Source organism: Molothrus aeneus, chromosome 1 (assembly GCF_037042795.1).
Source record: "Molothrus aeneus isolate 106 chromosome 1, BPBGC_Maene_1.0, whole genome shotgun sequence".
Lineage (NCBI taxonomy): Eukaryota > Metazoa > Chordata > Aves > Passeriformes > Icteridae > Molothrus > Molothrus aeneus.
The window spans coordinates 139,239,592-139,254,176 of NC_089646.1; the positions used below are offsets into that span (position 1 = coordinate 139,239,592).

At 34.0% G+C, this 14,585-nt stretch overlaps 1 protein-coding gene across 1 annotated transcript in view; it reads left to right on the plus strand.

The window, feature by feature from the left end:
- CSMD3 (CUB and Sushi multiple domains 3) overlaps positions 1 to 14,585 on the plus strand; it is a 597,171-nt gene that overhangs the window by 488,325 nt on the left and 94,261 nt on the right. The window contains exons 37-41 of the mRNA XM_066565891.1: positions 360 to 456; positions 1,417 to 1,521; positions 6,485 to 6,603; positions 8,613 to 8,682; positions 10,876 to 10,992. Coding sequence (XP_066421988.1) covers positions 360 to 456; positions 1,417 to 1,521; positions 6,485 to 6,603; positions 8,613 to 8,682; positions 10,876 to 10,992 — 508 coding nt within the window. The remainder of the gene's footprint in view (positions 1 to 359; positions 457 to 1,416; positions 1,522 to 6,484; positions 6,604 to 8,612; positions 8,683 to 10,875; positions 10,993 to 14,585) is intronic.

Sequence of the window (14,585 nt, forward strand, 5' to 3'; positions counted from 1 at the left end):
AAAATAGAGAGAAAAAACCTTCATGTATTGAAAATACCATGTTTCATCTTCTCCTCAATGTCCTCCAAACAAGAGAAGTTTATTCTATACCCATCTGATTTTCATGGCTATGTGACTCTTGACAGAGGTAATATGTGGTTGTCACTAAAGGTTACAGGATTCATAGTTTGAATTGGCAATCAAATAAAAAATAGTTGCCATTTTATTCACTTAATGATGATTTTCCATTCTCTTTGACAAGGGGAGCAAGACAACTTTTCATGACTGAGAGAAACAGAGGCTACAATTTAGAGTCATCTTTGAGCTTGAATAAAGAGGGGAAGAAGTTTATGTTCTTTGCCTCACATTTTTCTTCATAGGTGCAAGTGGTGAGTTTTGCCACAGAACACAACTGGGATTCCTTAGACTTTTATGATGGTGCTGACAACAATGCTCCAAGGCTTGGAAGTTATTCAGGTGACTGAGAAGATTTTACAATAAATGGTTCACAGATTCAACTCTTTACTGCAAACACACAGCTGTTTCTGTGTGTGTAAGCATGCTTGAGCATAGTATGTGTGCTTGTTTCTCTTATAATTAGCAATAGGTAATACTAGTTCTGTTTTAATCAGTCATCACTTAGCAGAATTTCATAAACCTGTATATTTTCAAATGTTAGAAATGAAATAACACTCAGAGGCTTCAAAACTAGACCTCTCTTAATCAAATTTTTTCCTCAGACTTGTAGCTGGGTCCAAAAATACAGACCTCAAAAATAGATATCTCTTGATATTGTATATGAAAAAAGGATGCATTCTTTATCCTTATTTTAGACAAAGAAGACAGTTCTTTTTGCTTTACTTTTCCTTGTTATCTTTTGTTTTCTTTCATTATAATAAATACGTGTGTATTCTAAGAGATCAGAAGTATCCATATTATGTTGACTAGTGCTTAAACACAAATAAATAGTCCATCACATTTCTAAGAACAGTCCAGCAACATATTTTCAGAGCTGCTTGATATATTATTTTGACATAATAAATAAACATAACATGACTGTTATGTTTAGAATCATCCTGGAGACACAATTTGCTCTTGCTTTTAAAAAGACCCTAGTGAATATTTCTCCTTTTGTAGATAAAAGCAAGTAATATAAATTTATATTAGCCTTTCCTTGTCTATTGTTCATGTCTCTGATATTGTGGTGCACTGAGAATGCAATAAAACTTTTATAGGGACAGGTATTTGATAGCATCCATGATGACAGAATATTATGGAATTGGTTATGTGATCTATCTCCTGCTCCCACCCTCTCCCTCCCTCGTTCTCTTTTTCTCTCCTTAATTCTGTTTATATGCATACACAGACATCACACCCTTAGTCTACATTTATGTCACTTTCTGTGCTTTTCAATAATATTTTGAATTCTCTTTTCAGGAACAACCATACCTCCACTTCTAAACAGCACATCAAATAATTTGTACCTCAATTTTCAGTCTGATATCAGTGTTTCAGCTGCTGGATTTCACCTTGAGTATACAGGTAATTCAGAAATGTTCAATTAATAACGAGCACTTGCTGGTTCCAGGCATCAGTTCTACCTAAACTATAGAAGAAAGGAATATTTATTCCTATTACACATAATGAGCTACATACTGTAACTTCAAAGTCATTTGTAAAATTCTCATTTAAATCCAAGTGAGCAAATTCAGGCCTGAAAACTGTACTATAAGGACTGTGAAATTTAGTTTGTCTTGCTTTCATCCTTAAATTCCTTTTGCTCTCTGAAAAACTTTCTGAACCTACAGCAGACAGAAATAAATGCAGATATGCTCATGTGGCAATCCTAATCCATTGTGTCCAGTGGAGCCCTGGTCTCTTCCCACAGATGCCACCCTTGCAGCTCCACACCCCAGCACTCTCTGCCAAAATCTACAAATTATGCTCAATACAATAACATATGTACTGTACAGTACGTATGTGTAGGATACAACTAGTCACCCTTGGCAAAAAGGAGAGATGGAATAATCTGAAAATAGCAGTTGTGCATCTTAAGTGAGAAATGCCTGCAGGTTGGTGAGAACACTGAATTATTTTAAATGGTTTTTATTATTGCTGAGTACACCTCCAGTGGAAAAGGCTGTAGTTATAAACATACTTTCTGTCTGAATGACTTTGTCTCAGATGACTGACAGGAATTCTGGCAATCACCAGCTGTGTGGTTCCCTCTGCTTATATTGGTTCTGGTGTCTGATCTGCATAATTGTGTCACAGTTATTTCTTGTCAGTTTTACCATATGCAAATCCCATGCTCTGGTTGTCTGATTAGCCAGTTGGAGAACACAGCCTAGCAAAATTACAGCCTGATTGCTTGTCTATAACTAAACATTAATTATAGGTAGAATTATCCTGCCATTTCCTTGAAATGCAGATAGTCTCTCAGCCGCTTACAACTTCAGATGAGAAAAAACATCAGGAAGTTATGAAAATGAGATAAAATTAGACTGAATCCAGTGAAATTGAAAAGGCACCTTTGTATTCCCACATGTCCAAATAATATGTGTAATATGTACTGCCCATGTACAACTTCCACCTTTAAAAAAGGAAAAGATTAACAGTACACTACTTAAAGTGTTGGTCCATGTCAAGAACAATAACCAAATATGTGTGTATGGATTTGTACAGGGACGTATGTATGAATCTGAACAAAAGCAATATTTTCTGTGTGTACTTTCACAGAAAATTATTTATTCAGGAAATAATACTGATGTCTCTCAGTAGATAGCCAATTAACCAGTAGCTCAGTGAAATATACTGCTTTGCAAGATAAATGATTAATTTACTTTTCTTGTGTAAGTGATAGAGATATGTGATTAAAACGTCATTCAGTCTCTTGTGGTTTAATCCAGATAGCAGCTAACCACATAAAGCTGCTTGCTCACTTCCCTCTCCAAGTAGGATGGGGAACAGATTTGGAAAAAAAGTCAAATTTGTGGGTTGACATAAAAACGGTTTAATAGAACAGAAAAGGAAGGGGAAATAATAATGATATGCAAATAAAACAAATAATAATATTGAAATAAAATATACAAAAACAGATGATGCACAATGCAGTTGTTCACCACCCACTGACTGATACCCAGAGAGTTCACAAACAGCAGTCCCCAGCCAGTTTTCCCCTTAGTTTATATGCTGAGCATGGGTCATATGGTATGGAATTTGTTCAGTTGGGGTCAGCTGTCCTGAAACCTTATAGTTAGTTGCTTAGTGTGGATTTCGAGTCCTAGGCTCCAGCTGTTTCACTGCTGGAATCCATGACTCTTACTCCTCCATTATTCTCTAAGAAACACATAGTCTCTATTACCTGTGAAAGCTTATGATTTTTTTTTTCCATCTGTTGTTCAATTGTTCTTCAATAAGAGACTGTGGAAAATTCTGTACTGAGCTGAATCATGAATTTGGTATGGGAGATTAAGCTAAAGGACAACACTTTGTCATCGTTGCTAGGAAGAAAACAGAAACTGTGCTTGTGTATCTTTTGGATTTTTGTCTCTTGCACTTTTCTACAACAAATAGGATATTTGCTTGCAATTCCAGAACTCACAAAACTGCTGTATTTATGAAGAAATTTCCCCAGAAAGAAGGGGATACAGAGTTGCTCTCTTCAATTGTCCTGGTCATATCTGACTCTCAGACAGCAGTTCCTGCTCTAAAAGTTGTGATTATGTTTATAAAGATAGTTAGTAAATGGAAAGTAATGGCCAAATTTTAATGTCAGCGTTTCATAAATTTATTTCATTTCATTGGAGCACATGCTGGCCAAGGACATAATGAGGAGTCAGCTGAATTAAAGTCTCAGTCTTTGAAATATTAGGGCATGGTTCTCATGCAGAATCACATCAGAGTTGAAGACTTATATTAAGTCTTATATCAAGTGAGCTTGCCATAAAGATTGATTTTGCCCAATTTTTACTGTGTCTTCCAAGTCTATTTCACCTATTCTAGGAGGCACAAGTCTGAGAGGAAGTATGCCCCATTTGCCAAAATGATTACTTTTTCATTTCAGCAAGAGATTTCTCTAAGAAGGCTTCATTCTGTTTCATTTCCAATATCTCTTTTCATCCCTCCTGAATAGTTTGTTGTCCTGTCTGCTAGGGATTATCTTTTGAGCTTCTGAAAAATCCAAATGAGAATATAAAAGTAAAAGAAAACAAAAGGAACTTTATTTGTTGAAGAAATATTTTAACACAAGTAAATGATACTTTGACATAAAGAATTAAGTTTTCATGTTCTGAAACTGAATAATGTTCTTATCTATAATGTTTTTTCTATAATATTTTTGCTTCTCTTTTGAATTCTTTAATTGTTATTTTATCCATAAAGTTCATTTTCTGTATTCCATTGGACATCTTAAATACAAAGATATATATTGCATTGAAAATACATAATATCACCTGAACTTTTCCAACAAAGAATGCCACAGAATGATTTGTTAAACATTTCCATAATGTTTTTATGTTTTTACACCACTATAAATTTTTTTGATTTATTGCTCATTTTCTCTAACTAAAGTTTTGTATTATTGAAAATTTCATTGGTAGGTTTTTGTATTGAGCGTCACAGGAGCTGCTGGAGAAGGGCAAGACAGCATCAAATAGCTTCTTTTTCTTTATACACAATTCTTCTTATCTGAAAAGCAGAAGATACTGAAAGTATGTTTTCAATGAATGCCTATGTTAAAATCTCTTTTTATTACCATTGGCTATGAAAGTTCAATAATTTAACACATTTTACTGTGAGAGTAAAATAAAGAAAAATAAAAATAAAAAAATAAAATAAAAATTAAAAAAAATAAAAAGTAAAGTAAAAAAAAAAGAGTATAAGGTAGTTCAAGAAAGTATTCATGCGCCACAAATAAATCAATAATGAACAGACTGCAGTTTAATATATTTATGAGCACATTTTTATGACCTGAATAAATATAACACTCCAAAGACACAAGCTCTGAACTAGTCCTCAGCTGGGAAGATGTCAAAATTTGTTTGAGTTTTTGAAAGGTATTGTAGGCATTCAGACTATATTATTTTCCCAAATATTATTTTGTTAGTTGAAGTGAGAGACAATAGGATAAATACCTGTGAGTGTGGTTTGGGCTGCTAAGATAGCCTGAGAAAGGCATTTAGATGAAGTCATTTGCCTTTGCATGGCCTGACTATTCACATAGTTAGGATATGCACTTCAGCTGAAGGTTCAGTTTTTGGAAACTAAAACCTACTAATTCTTAGTTTAACTGTTCAAATCAGATAATAAGCAATCATCTGTGTAAGCCAAGCACACTTGTTATTTTGCATTTGTACTTTGTACATTTCCTGGATCACATTCTAGATGTCTGAAATGTAAAAAGTGGATCTAGGTCCATCACTCACTTTCAAAACGGGTTCTTTGCTCTTCTCTAGTTAGAGAACAGAAAATAGAATTTGAAGACTAAAAATTTTTGTTAGCTTTCATCTTTCATATTGTATAAAAATGCACTCTTTTAAGGTGGTAGATTTTATTAGTGAGAATCTTACATGAAGTGATCAGTTACTTCAGTAAGTTTTAAAACAGGCAGATTTTGATAGTGTTCTGAGGTAGTAGGTAGCCATAATTGAATTCCACAATGTTTCTCTATTATCCTGTGCACTGATGACCAGTTGTGTAATAGTCCTTACTTCACAACTAGGCCTTAATTCCCACATTAGGCAAAGAAATCAACTCAGTTGATTATACTTTATACTTTCTTACATTCCTGGACCTTCCTGGATAGATGCAAGGAAAAAAATTTTCTCTTTCTGATGACCATGAAAAAAATATGTGGCATCTTGTCAAACAAGCTTCCATTGCAATCAGAAATTCAAAATATCAGTGTTATAGATCTATAGGTACTTCTTTAAACATAACCAATTAGATGAAGTCGGATGCAAATATTTATTCTCTGTGTGTGTGTGTGTGTGTCTGTCTGTCTGTGTGTGTAAATGAATGAAGGAGTTGAGTCAGACTTGTGGAGGATGGAATGCTGGAGAGCACTTTTACTTTGCACTGTTCTTCCAGTGTTTTGCAGTTGATGTATTGTTGGCCAGCCTCCCCTAGAACACATGCTGGTAAAGCATAGCAGAGGTGTTCCTAGTGTGAATGATAAAGGTTGTAATTACAAGTAAGACTGGAGGTAGAAATGAATAAGTCTGTGCCGGGAGATAGTGGAATTTTAGAACTGAGACTGCAGATTGGAAAGTGTTTGTTGCCACACCAATCCTTTTCCTTTACTCAGGAAAGAATATTTTTTTCTCCTTATATACATTTGTTCTGAAATAATATGCTACTTGTCCACAGACAACTGCTGTTTCCCAAGAGCAACCAAAAGGTTATCAACACAATGTGCCTATGTGTACACTGTAGACAGTCCTATGCAAATCTAAAAAACAATTTTATGTTCATTAAAATGACTAAACTTCTCTATTTTTCTCAGCTATAGGTTTGGACTCTTGTCCTGAACCGCAGACCCCAAGTAACGGTATCAAAATTGGAGACAGATACATGGTTGGAGATGTGGTGTCTTTCCAGTGTGACCAGGGTTATTCTCTACAGGTAAGCCAAATTTCCTATTTCAAATGGTGCCTTTCAGCTCTTTAACATGGTTATGTTTGGGCCTGTCAGTACAAAATGGACACTGAGCTCTTCAGGAATTGTGTTCACATGATAAGTTTACAGGACTGTTTTCTTATCTACCAGATAGTGAATTAGAAACTACCAAAAATTCCATCACAAGTGTATGGCTTTGTGCTTCTTCTGCATTAGTGATTATAGGTTGTTATGTATTGTTGATAGCTTCTTTGATAATTACTGCTGAACAACTGTGGCAAAATTAAGTTAAAATAACTTGATGAACAATTAACAGTATTTCTCTATGCACAGGAGGAAAAAGAAAGTAAGTAAAGAGGGGAACTAAGAATAATTAAAGGGAAAGAAATAATTGCTTTTCTTAGTAAATCAGATAGTGTCAGTTGTTTCCTTGCAGTAATTTCTTGGGGTTTTTTTCTCCAAAATGTTTACCAAATAGGGGTGTATTTTTGCCAAGTAAATTTCCAATGTCCTTGCACTAACAAAAGGTATATCCAGGGGAAATGTAGTGATTGCAAATCACCAGTAGGAACTTGTCTGCCTGTAGGAAAGAACTTGTACAGCTATGCCATAGAATCAGATCCAAAACCAAGTATTGTTTTACTTAAGACTCCCCAAAAAGAGTTTGTTAATTCTACAGTCTTCCTTTATCTAGGTCTTTGAGAGCCAAAAGGACAGAAAATGGTTACATTACCCAAGCACTGAAAAAAAGAAAAGTCTTATAGGGAGAAAATAATTTCTGCCTATAACAGCACATTATGAACTGCTAATGGAGTTTTGGAAACTTTTGGGGCAAAATAGCAAAATATGCCAGAATGACCAAAATGCCATTAATATCAGTCTCACCTATAAAGTGTTGGTGTCAGAATAACTAAATGAAGTCTTAAAAATGCTAATAATTTCAAATATTTATTTTACATAATTCTGTGAAAACCTAGATAGAGGGTTTCTATGTGCTGCATCAAAAATAGAAACTGAATTATATTCTTTGACAAAAAAAAAAAGGCCTAGTTTATGTATAGTGATCGAAATAAAGTAGTCCTGTCTGCTTCCAGATTTCAATTGCTGTTTCAATTTGGGACCTGTATCCCAATCAATTCTCCTTCAAGATAGAATTCCTAGTTATGCCAGCAGATTTCTAGCATTTCAAGAACAGATAAAACACATGTTCCGTGATTGCAACTCTGAGAATGACTATTGAAGTTTTCTTCTTATGTTGCCTGGTTTTAACTGGCCACTCTTGGAAACAGCCTGAGAAATATTTTTGCTTCTTTGCTTTAATTCCTACCTTAAATACAAGTGAAGGTGAACAGATATGCCACAGTAAAGGCTGAAATAAAGAAAAGAAAAAATATAGAAAATAAAGAATTTAAGAGCATAGACTGTGCAAACACCCATGTAAAGTTTCTTCCCATCATACAGTTTTTCTGACTTTTGCAGTCTGACTAGTTGGTTTTGGAAGATATCCCAAGTACAGTTTTCTCTTAAGATTTTCCATTTGTGTTTGCTTTCTCTGGAAGACAGTTATAATTACACGAGGCTGATGAACAACACAGAGGGTGTGTCTATGATGAGTTTAGAATGTAAAGTCACCACTTACATAATTTATATGGTATGTAAAGTTTCATCATGTTCAACACCTCATGGGCATCCATACTATGCAAACATTGCTTCAGTTAGACCTGTAGTTTCCAGACCCTTGGTTTACACTGAAACAAGCATAGGATTCAGCTGGACTCTGTAATAGTAAAAGAAATAATATTAATAGACACCATCATGTAGTGAGCTAACAGTCACAGTCTTCTCTGCTCTGTTGAGGGCATGATACAATTCACAGTGTACAATGTAAATATAATACCTTTTTGTTTTTGTGCATTTTGATGATATTTTAAATTATACATTCTTTTTATTGAAATACTAATGTGCTGTATATCGTATATTTTTAATATGAATTAGCAAATATTGTGTCATTTTAGGGACATTCACATATCACCTGTATGCCTGGACCAGTAAGAAGATGGAATTATCCCATTCCAATATGTTTAGGTATGTTCAGCTTAAATAATTTTTCTTAAATATACCAGAATAAGGAAACCAGAAAATTCAAAAATAATAGACACATGTAGTGGAAAGAATTGGGAGAACTGGAGGAACTTAATTAAATGTGAAAATGGTCAAATTAAATTAGAGATTTTCAAAGGCTGCTGAACAGTAATGTTGGCAAATCTTTCCTGAAATGTCCAAGCAATAAAAGGACAACACATTGTTCCTTTCAACCCAAACTGTTCTATAATGTGATTCTATGTGTTCTAGTCAGATATATCATCAATTCATTATCAGGGATGATACTTCCAGAGACTTCTGCAACATAGCTAATTTATTTAGGATTCCTTTCCCCAGAAGAGTAATGGCAATTGCAGATGATAGGAATAACATGATATTTTCATCTCTAATGAATTCAAAATAAGCATGTCTACTGAATTTCAGAAGATACATGATTTTTCAAGTTAAATTATACATATGTCCATAATATTATTGGGAAAAGCACTGAAAACCTATCAGAAACCAAAATGAAACCTGTGAAGTGTGTTTAAATATATTCTTTTTATATGATAAATAAATGTGAGGAATGTAAAACTCCTTCTAGTTGTAAGCTTTTTCACTGCATATAAATGCCTTTTTGTTTGGGTTCTCTAACAATAAATGTTATCTGGATTTGTAATCTTGAATGTATGGAAAGCAGGATGCTGTAGATCTCATTAAAGATTTTTTTGCTTTGCTTTTCTTCCAGACAGTTAATGTATATCCTCTTGAGCTGCTTCACATAATCCTGTTCTTAATCCTGTGGGGTGTTAAAACCTCCTGTGAGGTACTGAGCTCCCTCAGCTTAGAATTTATAAATATTCAACAAGATTGAGATATTTGTAACAATTTTTTCAAGAGTTAGTGTTCAGTTTTTGTCATTATGCATTAGCATATAGTTAGGAAGTCTGATATTATACTTGCACTGCTCTTGGTAAATTCTGAAGATAAAGATGCTGTGCTAAAATTTTGGTGACCTTTTTTTCATATATTTTTCCTTTTTTTTTTCAAGTAATGATTTTTTCTTGTGTTTCAAATACTGTAGCAAATTTTACTTGGACAAAACTTCTAAACAAAATTCTGTTTATCATAATATCCAGCTTTAAATGTAAAATGGATGTCTAAGTAATTTTATTTGCTGTTGTCATGCTTGAAAACAAAAATAAAATTAAAATATTCATTTAGGTCAATTTCTGGAAGTATATATATGTTTACTTTTCTAAGTTTGTTTATCTCATTTTTAGAACAAAAGGATACAAATGCAGTTTTTAAAAGGCCTCTTGAATCGCTTATAGTACAAAGTCTTTTTATAATACATTATCTTATATTATTCAGGTGCTCCTTTACAAACAAGCACAATTGTGTCAGCCCTGCTATAAGCTGGCATGTGCTGCTTGCCTGTCACAAGGACAGTTCTGGTAGACAAATTGCAGAGTAAGCATTAGGGAAATGATGCTGGTGGAAGCACAAGTCATATGTGGAGTGGCTGAGGGAGCTGGGGGTGTTTAGCCTGGGTAAAAAGGAGGTTCAGGGAGATGTTGTCACTCTCTACAGCTCCCTGAAAGGAGGCTGTAGCCAGGTGGGGTTGAACTCTTCTCCCAGGCAGCCACTGTCAGGATGAGGGGACAGAGCCTCAAGATGCACCTGGGAGGGTTCAGGTTCAACATCAAGGAAGAATTTCTTTAAGGGAAAGGTGATCAGGAATTTCAGATCATTTCTTTACTTAATGGGCTGCCCAGGGATATGGTGGAGTCACCATCCCTGTGGGTGTTCAGGAAGTGGCTGGATGTGCAGTTTAGTGCCATAGTCTAATGGGCAAGGTGATGATAGTCAAAGGTTGGACTTGATAATATTGGAGGTATTTTCCAACCTAAATGATTCTGCAATTCTGTAATCTGTTCTATTTTGAGTGTATGTATCCCCCCAAGTTAAATCTATGCAACTCAGAGCTGATACAAAGTTGCAAGGTACTTACCTGTAAATTAATTTCTAACAGATATTTAGTGGTAAAGACATGTTTGTGTATTTGTCAAAATATAACCTAGGTATTATTATATTATTAATGCTGTAAGGATCTTCAATGTTATGGATTGTTTTTTGTTCATTTGACTCCTTTGAAAAATATTTTTGATTTGTTTTTTTTTTTTTTTTTCTTAGCACAATGTGGTGGTGGCATGTCAGACTTCAGTGGAGTGATTCTCAGTCCAGGGTTTCCTGGCAACTATCCTAGCAGTTTGGATTGCACATGGACAATAAAACTGCCTATTGGGTTTGGTATGTGGTGTTTTATGGATTTAAAATTGCTTTTTTATGGGTGCAAAACACTGAACATAGATTTTAAAGTATTGTTAATCTTTATGCCAGCAAAAACCCACAAGTAATTATAATTCATTTGAAAAAGTTAACAAAATCTTAAAAGAAATATTTAAAATAGAAAAGTTACAAGGTTCTTGGTTTTTTATTTAATATATGCCATTTTCTGATAAAGACAAAATTGTTTAATTAGAATTCAGCACAATTTTCTAACTTTACAGAACTGATTTATCTTTTTGTGAAATCATAAACCAAAGAAAAAAAATAGCTATCATGAATATTTCACACCAAATCAATTTAGAAGTTAAAGCTACATTTTAATTAATTATTTTATCATTAAGCTTCTTTGCATATCCTAGATGAAACTCAAAGCAGCATAGAAATGTAGAAGCCTTCCCACTCAAAGTAGAATTGTCAGAAACACTGGATCAAGCCCATGACTGGTGGAACTGTCTCACTGGGGCTGCTACTCACCTAATCCATTCCCAGGCTGTAACAGATAAGGATGTTTTACCCCAAATGTAGAATTTTGCACCTCTCTTTGTGCAAACCTTTAAGAAGCATTTATTTACTCAGTCCTTAAGTTTTTTAATGTTCTTCAGACAAAAATTGTGTCATTTAATATATCATCTGTAACCCCTAGTTTAGGATCCTCCACACATTTGTTGAGGATGCCTGCTCATTTTCCAAATCTCTTCTGATGACATAAACCAGTGTAAGCTTCCATAGCAACCCACAGAATATTGTGCTTGTTACTGGCGGCCAACCATTGAATGGCTGATTATCACCCTTGGAGCCTCAAAGTTATGTTAATTTTTAACTGACTTCCTTTCCATTCATCAAGCTCATGTGTGTTCAGCTTTCAGATGAGAATGTTGTAGACCAAGTCAAAAGCCATAGCAGGGTGAAAGTATATTATATACACTTTTCTCCCTTTGTCAATTTAATAATAGAAGGATATGATGTTGATTAACTGTTATTTTCTATTAGAAAATCCATGATAAATGCTCCTAAGTGTCTTTTTGTCTCTTATATGTTTGGAAATCACCTTCAAAAAAACAAGCTCCATAATTTTTCCAAGGACTGCAATGAACCTGTAGTTGTCATTTCCCAGGTCCTTTTTGTTGTCTTAAAGGTGAATATAAATTCAGACTTTTTCAAGTTACTAGAACTTCTCTTATTTCACTATGGTTTTGTATAGATACTACCAGCATTTTAATTACATTGGCTAACACCTTGAGCAACTTTGGGTGGATCCTATGCATATTTTATTGTGTAAATCATTATTTGAAGCCAGCCAATAGAGTTGTCCCATCTAATTTTTTATAACATGTGGCGCTTTTTGACGAGCATGTGCACTTGGATTTTTTTCTTTATATGCTAGTTGAATGGTGTGCTGGTTTTCTTTGACAGGCCTTATTGTTTTCTAATTTATACTTGCCATCTTCTGCCATATTCTTTACTTGACAATTCAGAATTTCTGGGTCTTACAGAATGAGTGTGACATCCCAAATAGCATTCTCCTTTGCATAGGTTCAGATTCTTTCCCTCCTCTTTTTAAAATAATTTCTGTGGATTTTTTTTTTTTAGAAATCCCTAGTTCACTTATGATTTATATGAAAGCCAATTGTTCTGCATGGGTTGTTTATATTGAAAAATATTAAACGTTCTGTAACATTGACTTAACCAAATCTATCTGGGGGAAATACATTATATTAAAATGGGGATTTCTATATAGAACCCAATTTGTTTCTTTGTATTTTGTTCAAACACACAAGATTACAGTCAATAATTGATTTTTTTTTGTCTTAGCACTTTATAGAAATAACATTGACACTTTAACTCTGCCAATACCTGAATTTTTAGATAGCCTGATGGGAAAATTTGTAGTGCTTCATTATGAGTCATAGTGCTGTCTAGAATCACAAATCAATTTCTGCTTGTTAAGTTATCAAAAAAAAAATTATAGCAGTAGTAGGTACGTTATTTCTGGATCAAATCTAAGGAGAAAAGAATGTTCAGAGCTATAAGGGAACATGATATTTTGACAGATGATTCCAAAGACATTTGCTAATAAAGAAGAGATAATAAAAATCTGAAATATTGCTTAAATTTCAAATTTAGCAAAATGGTATGTTCAACTGCATCCAGAACCTGCTGTCTTTTTATCCCAAATACATTGCCATCTGCCTCTTCCCTCACTTTACTGCTATCCTGTCTCTCTTCCCATACTGCCTCCTTACTCCATTTTCTTTGCTTGCAGTCTGCCAGGTTTATGTGTCCAATAATTCTAACTTAACTCTTCAGACTGCTATTTACACTCTACATTGTTTACATACTATTTAGTTTGACTTCCATTAGGCAGGAGATTGAGCTACTGAAGTTTTGGAAACAGTTTCTTGGATAAGTAAGTTTAACCACCAAAATCAATAGCTCTGAACTGCTTTGTACCAATTGAAGCTTATTCACTGGATTTATGAACTATTTTCCAGTTCATGTATAGGAAAATGAAATTATTCATTTCCTAGAAGAAAACTAAAGCTGCACTGATTGAAACATGCTTGATTTTTTTACCTTTTTTAAGTGAGATATGTTTGAAACTAAATTCAATATTAAAATAAAATTTCAGTGTAAAAAATAAAAATATTACTTTTGAAGGAATGATGGCTAAAACTGGTTTTAGTGATGCTGTGACTCTGATCTAGTGGAGATATGTCCAACTCTTCTGTGTAGTAAATAGAAAAACTCAAAAACAACATCATGGGAACCTTCTATAGACTTTCACTTGTTTAACTCTTTTTAGAAAGGCTTTCTCCCAATTATAAGTTACAGATCATGAGCTTCTCCACTGTATATTAGCTAATGGTGTAATGTTTTTACCAAGGACACTGTTTATTTGCATATATAAATATATTAACTACTCTTTCAAGCAGGATGTCCAAACTGCAAAAAGACACAGGAAAAAAAATAAATCAGTCTAACAAGCTGAAGTTTCAGACAAATAGAGGCAGGTGCTACTGGCAGAGCAAGGGATGAATACTTCTGAAGATTGATATGGTTCAGAAACTTGAAGAGAAAGACAGTGTAATACAGAGAGCAGGATGATTTGCGAAAATGTATTTATACTTTTGTATCAAAGAAAGTTCATGAAAGAGAAAAAATCTGACAGCAAGGTCACAGGAGCTGGCAGCTGTTAATGACAGCTTAAACTTTGGATAAGTGTATGGCTCACAGGATCAAATGAAAGGCCAAAGTATCATGATAGAGAAAGAGCAAAGATTGAATATAGCTTGGTTCTCTGTGTAGGAAATGTTTGGAAGGCTGACCAAGTCAAAGAATGACACTTAAAAATGCTTTCTTATCACTTACAGACTGTCTTCAGATAAAGCAAAACAGAAATTATCAGGGTAACAGTAATTGAATTATGCACATAACTTGCATATAAAATGTTTCATGCTTCAGAAAATCTTTTATAAACTTTACATAATATCTGAGGGGAAAGTTCTAAAAGACAGTGAGAAACACTATTTAGGTATTACAGTTCAGGACTTACA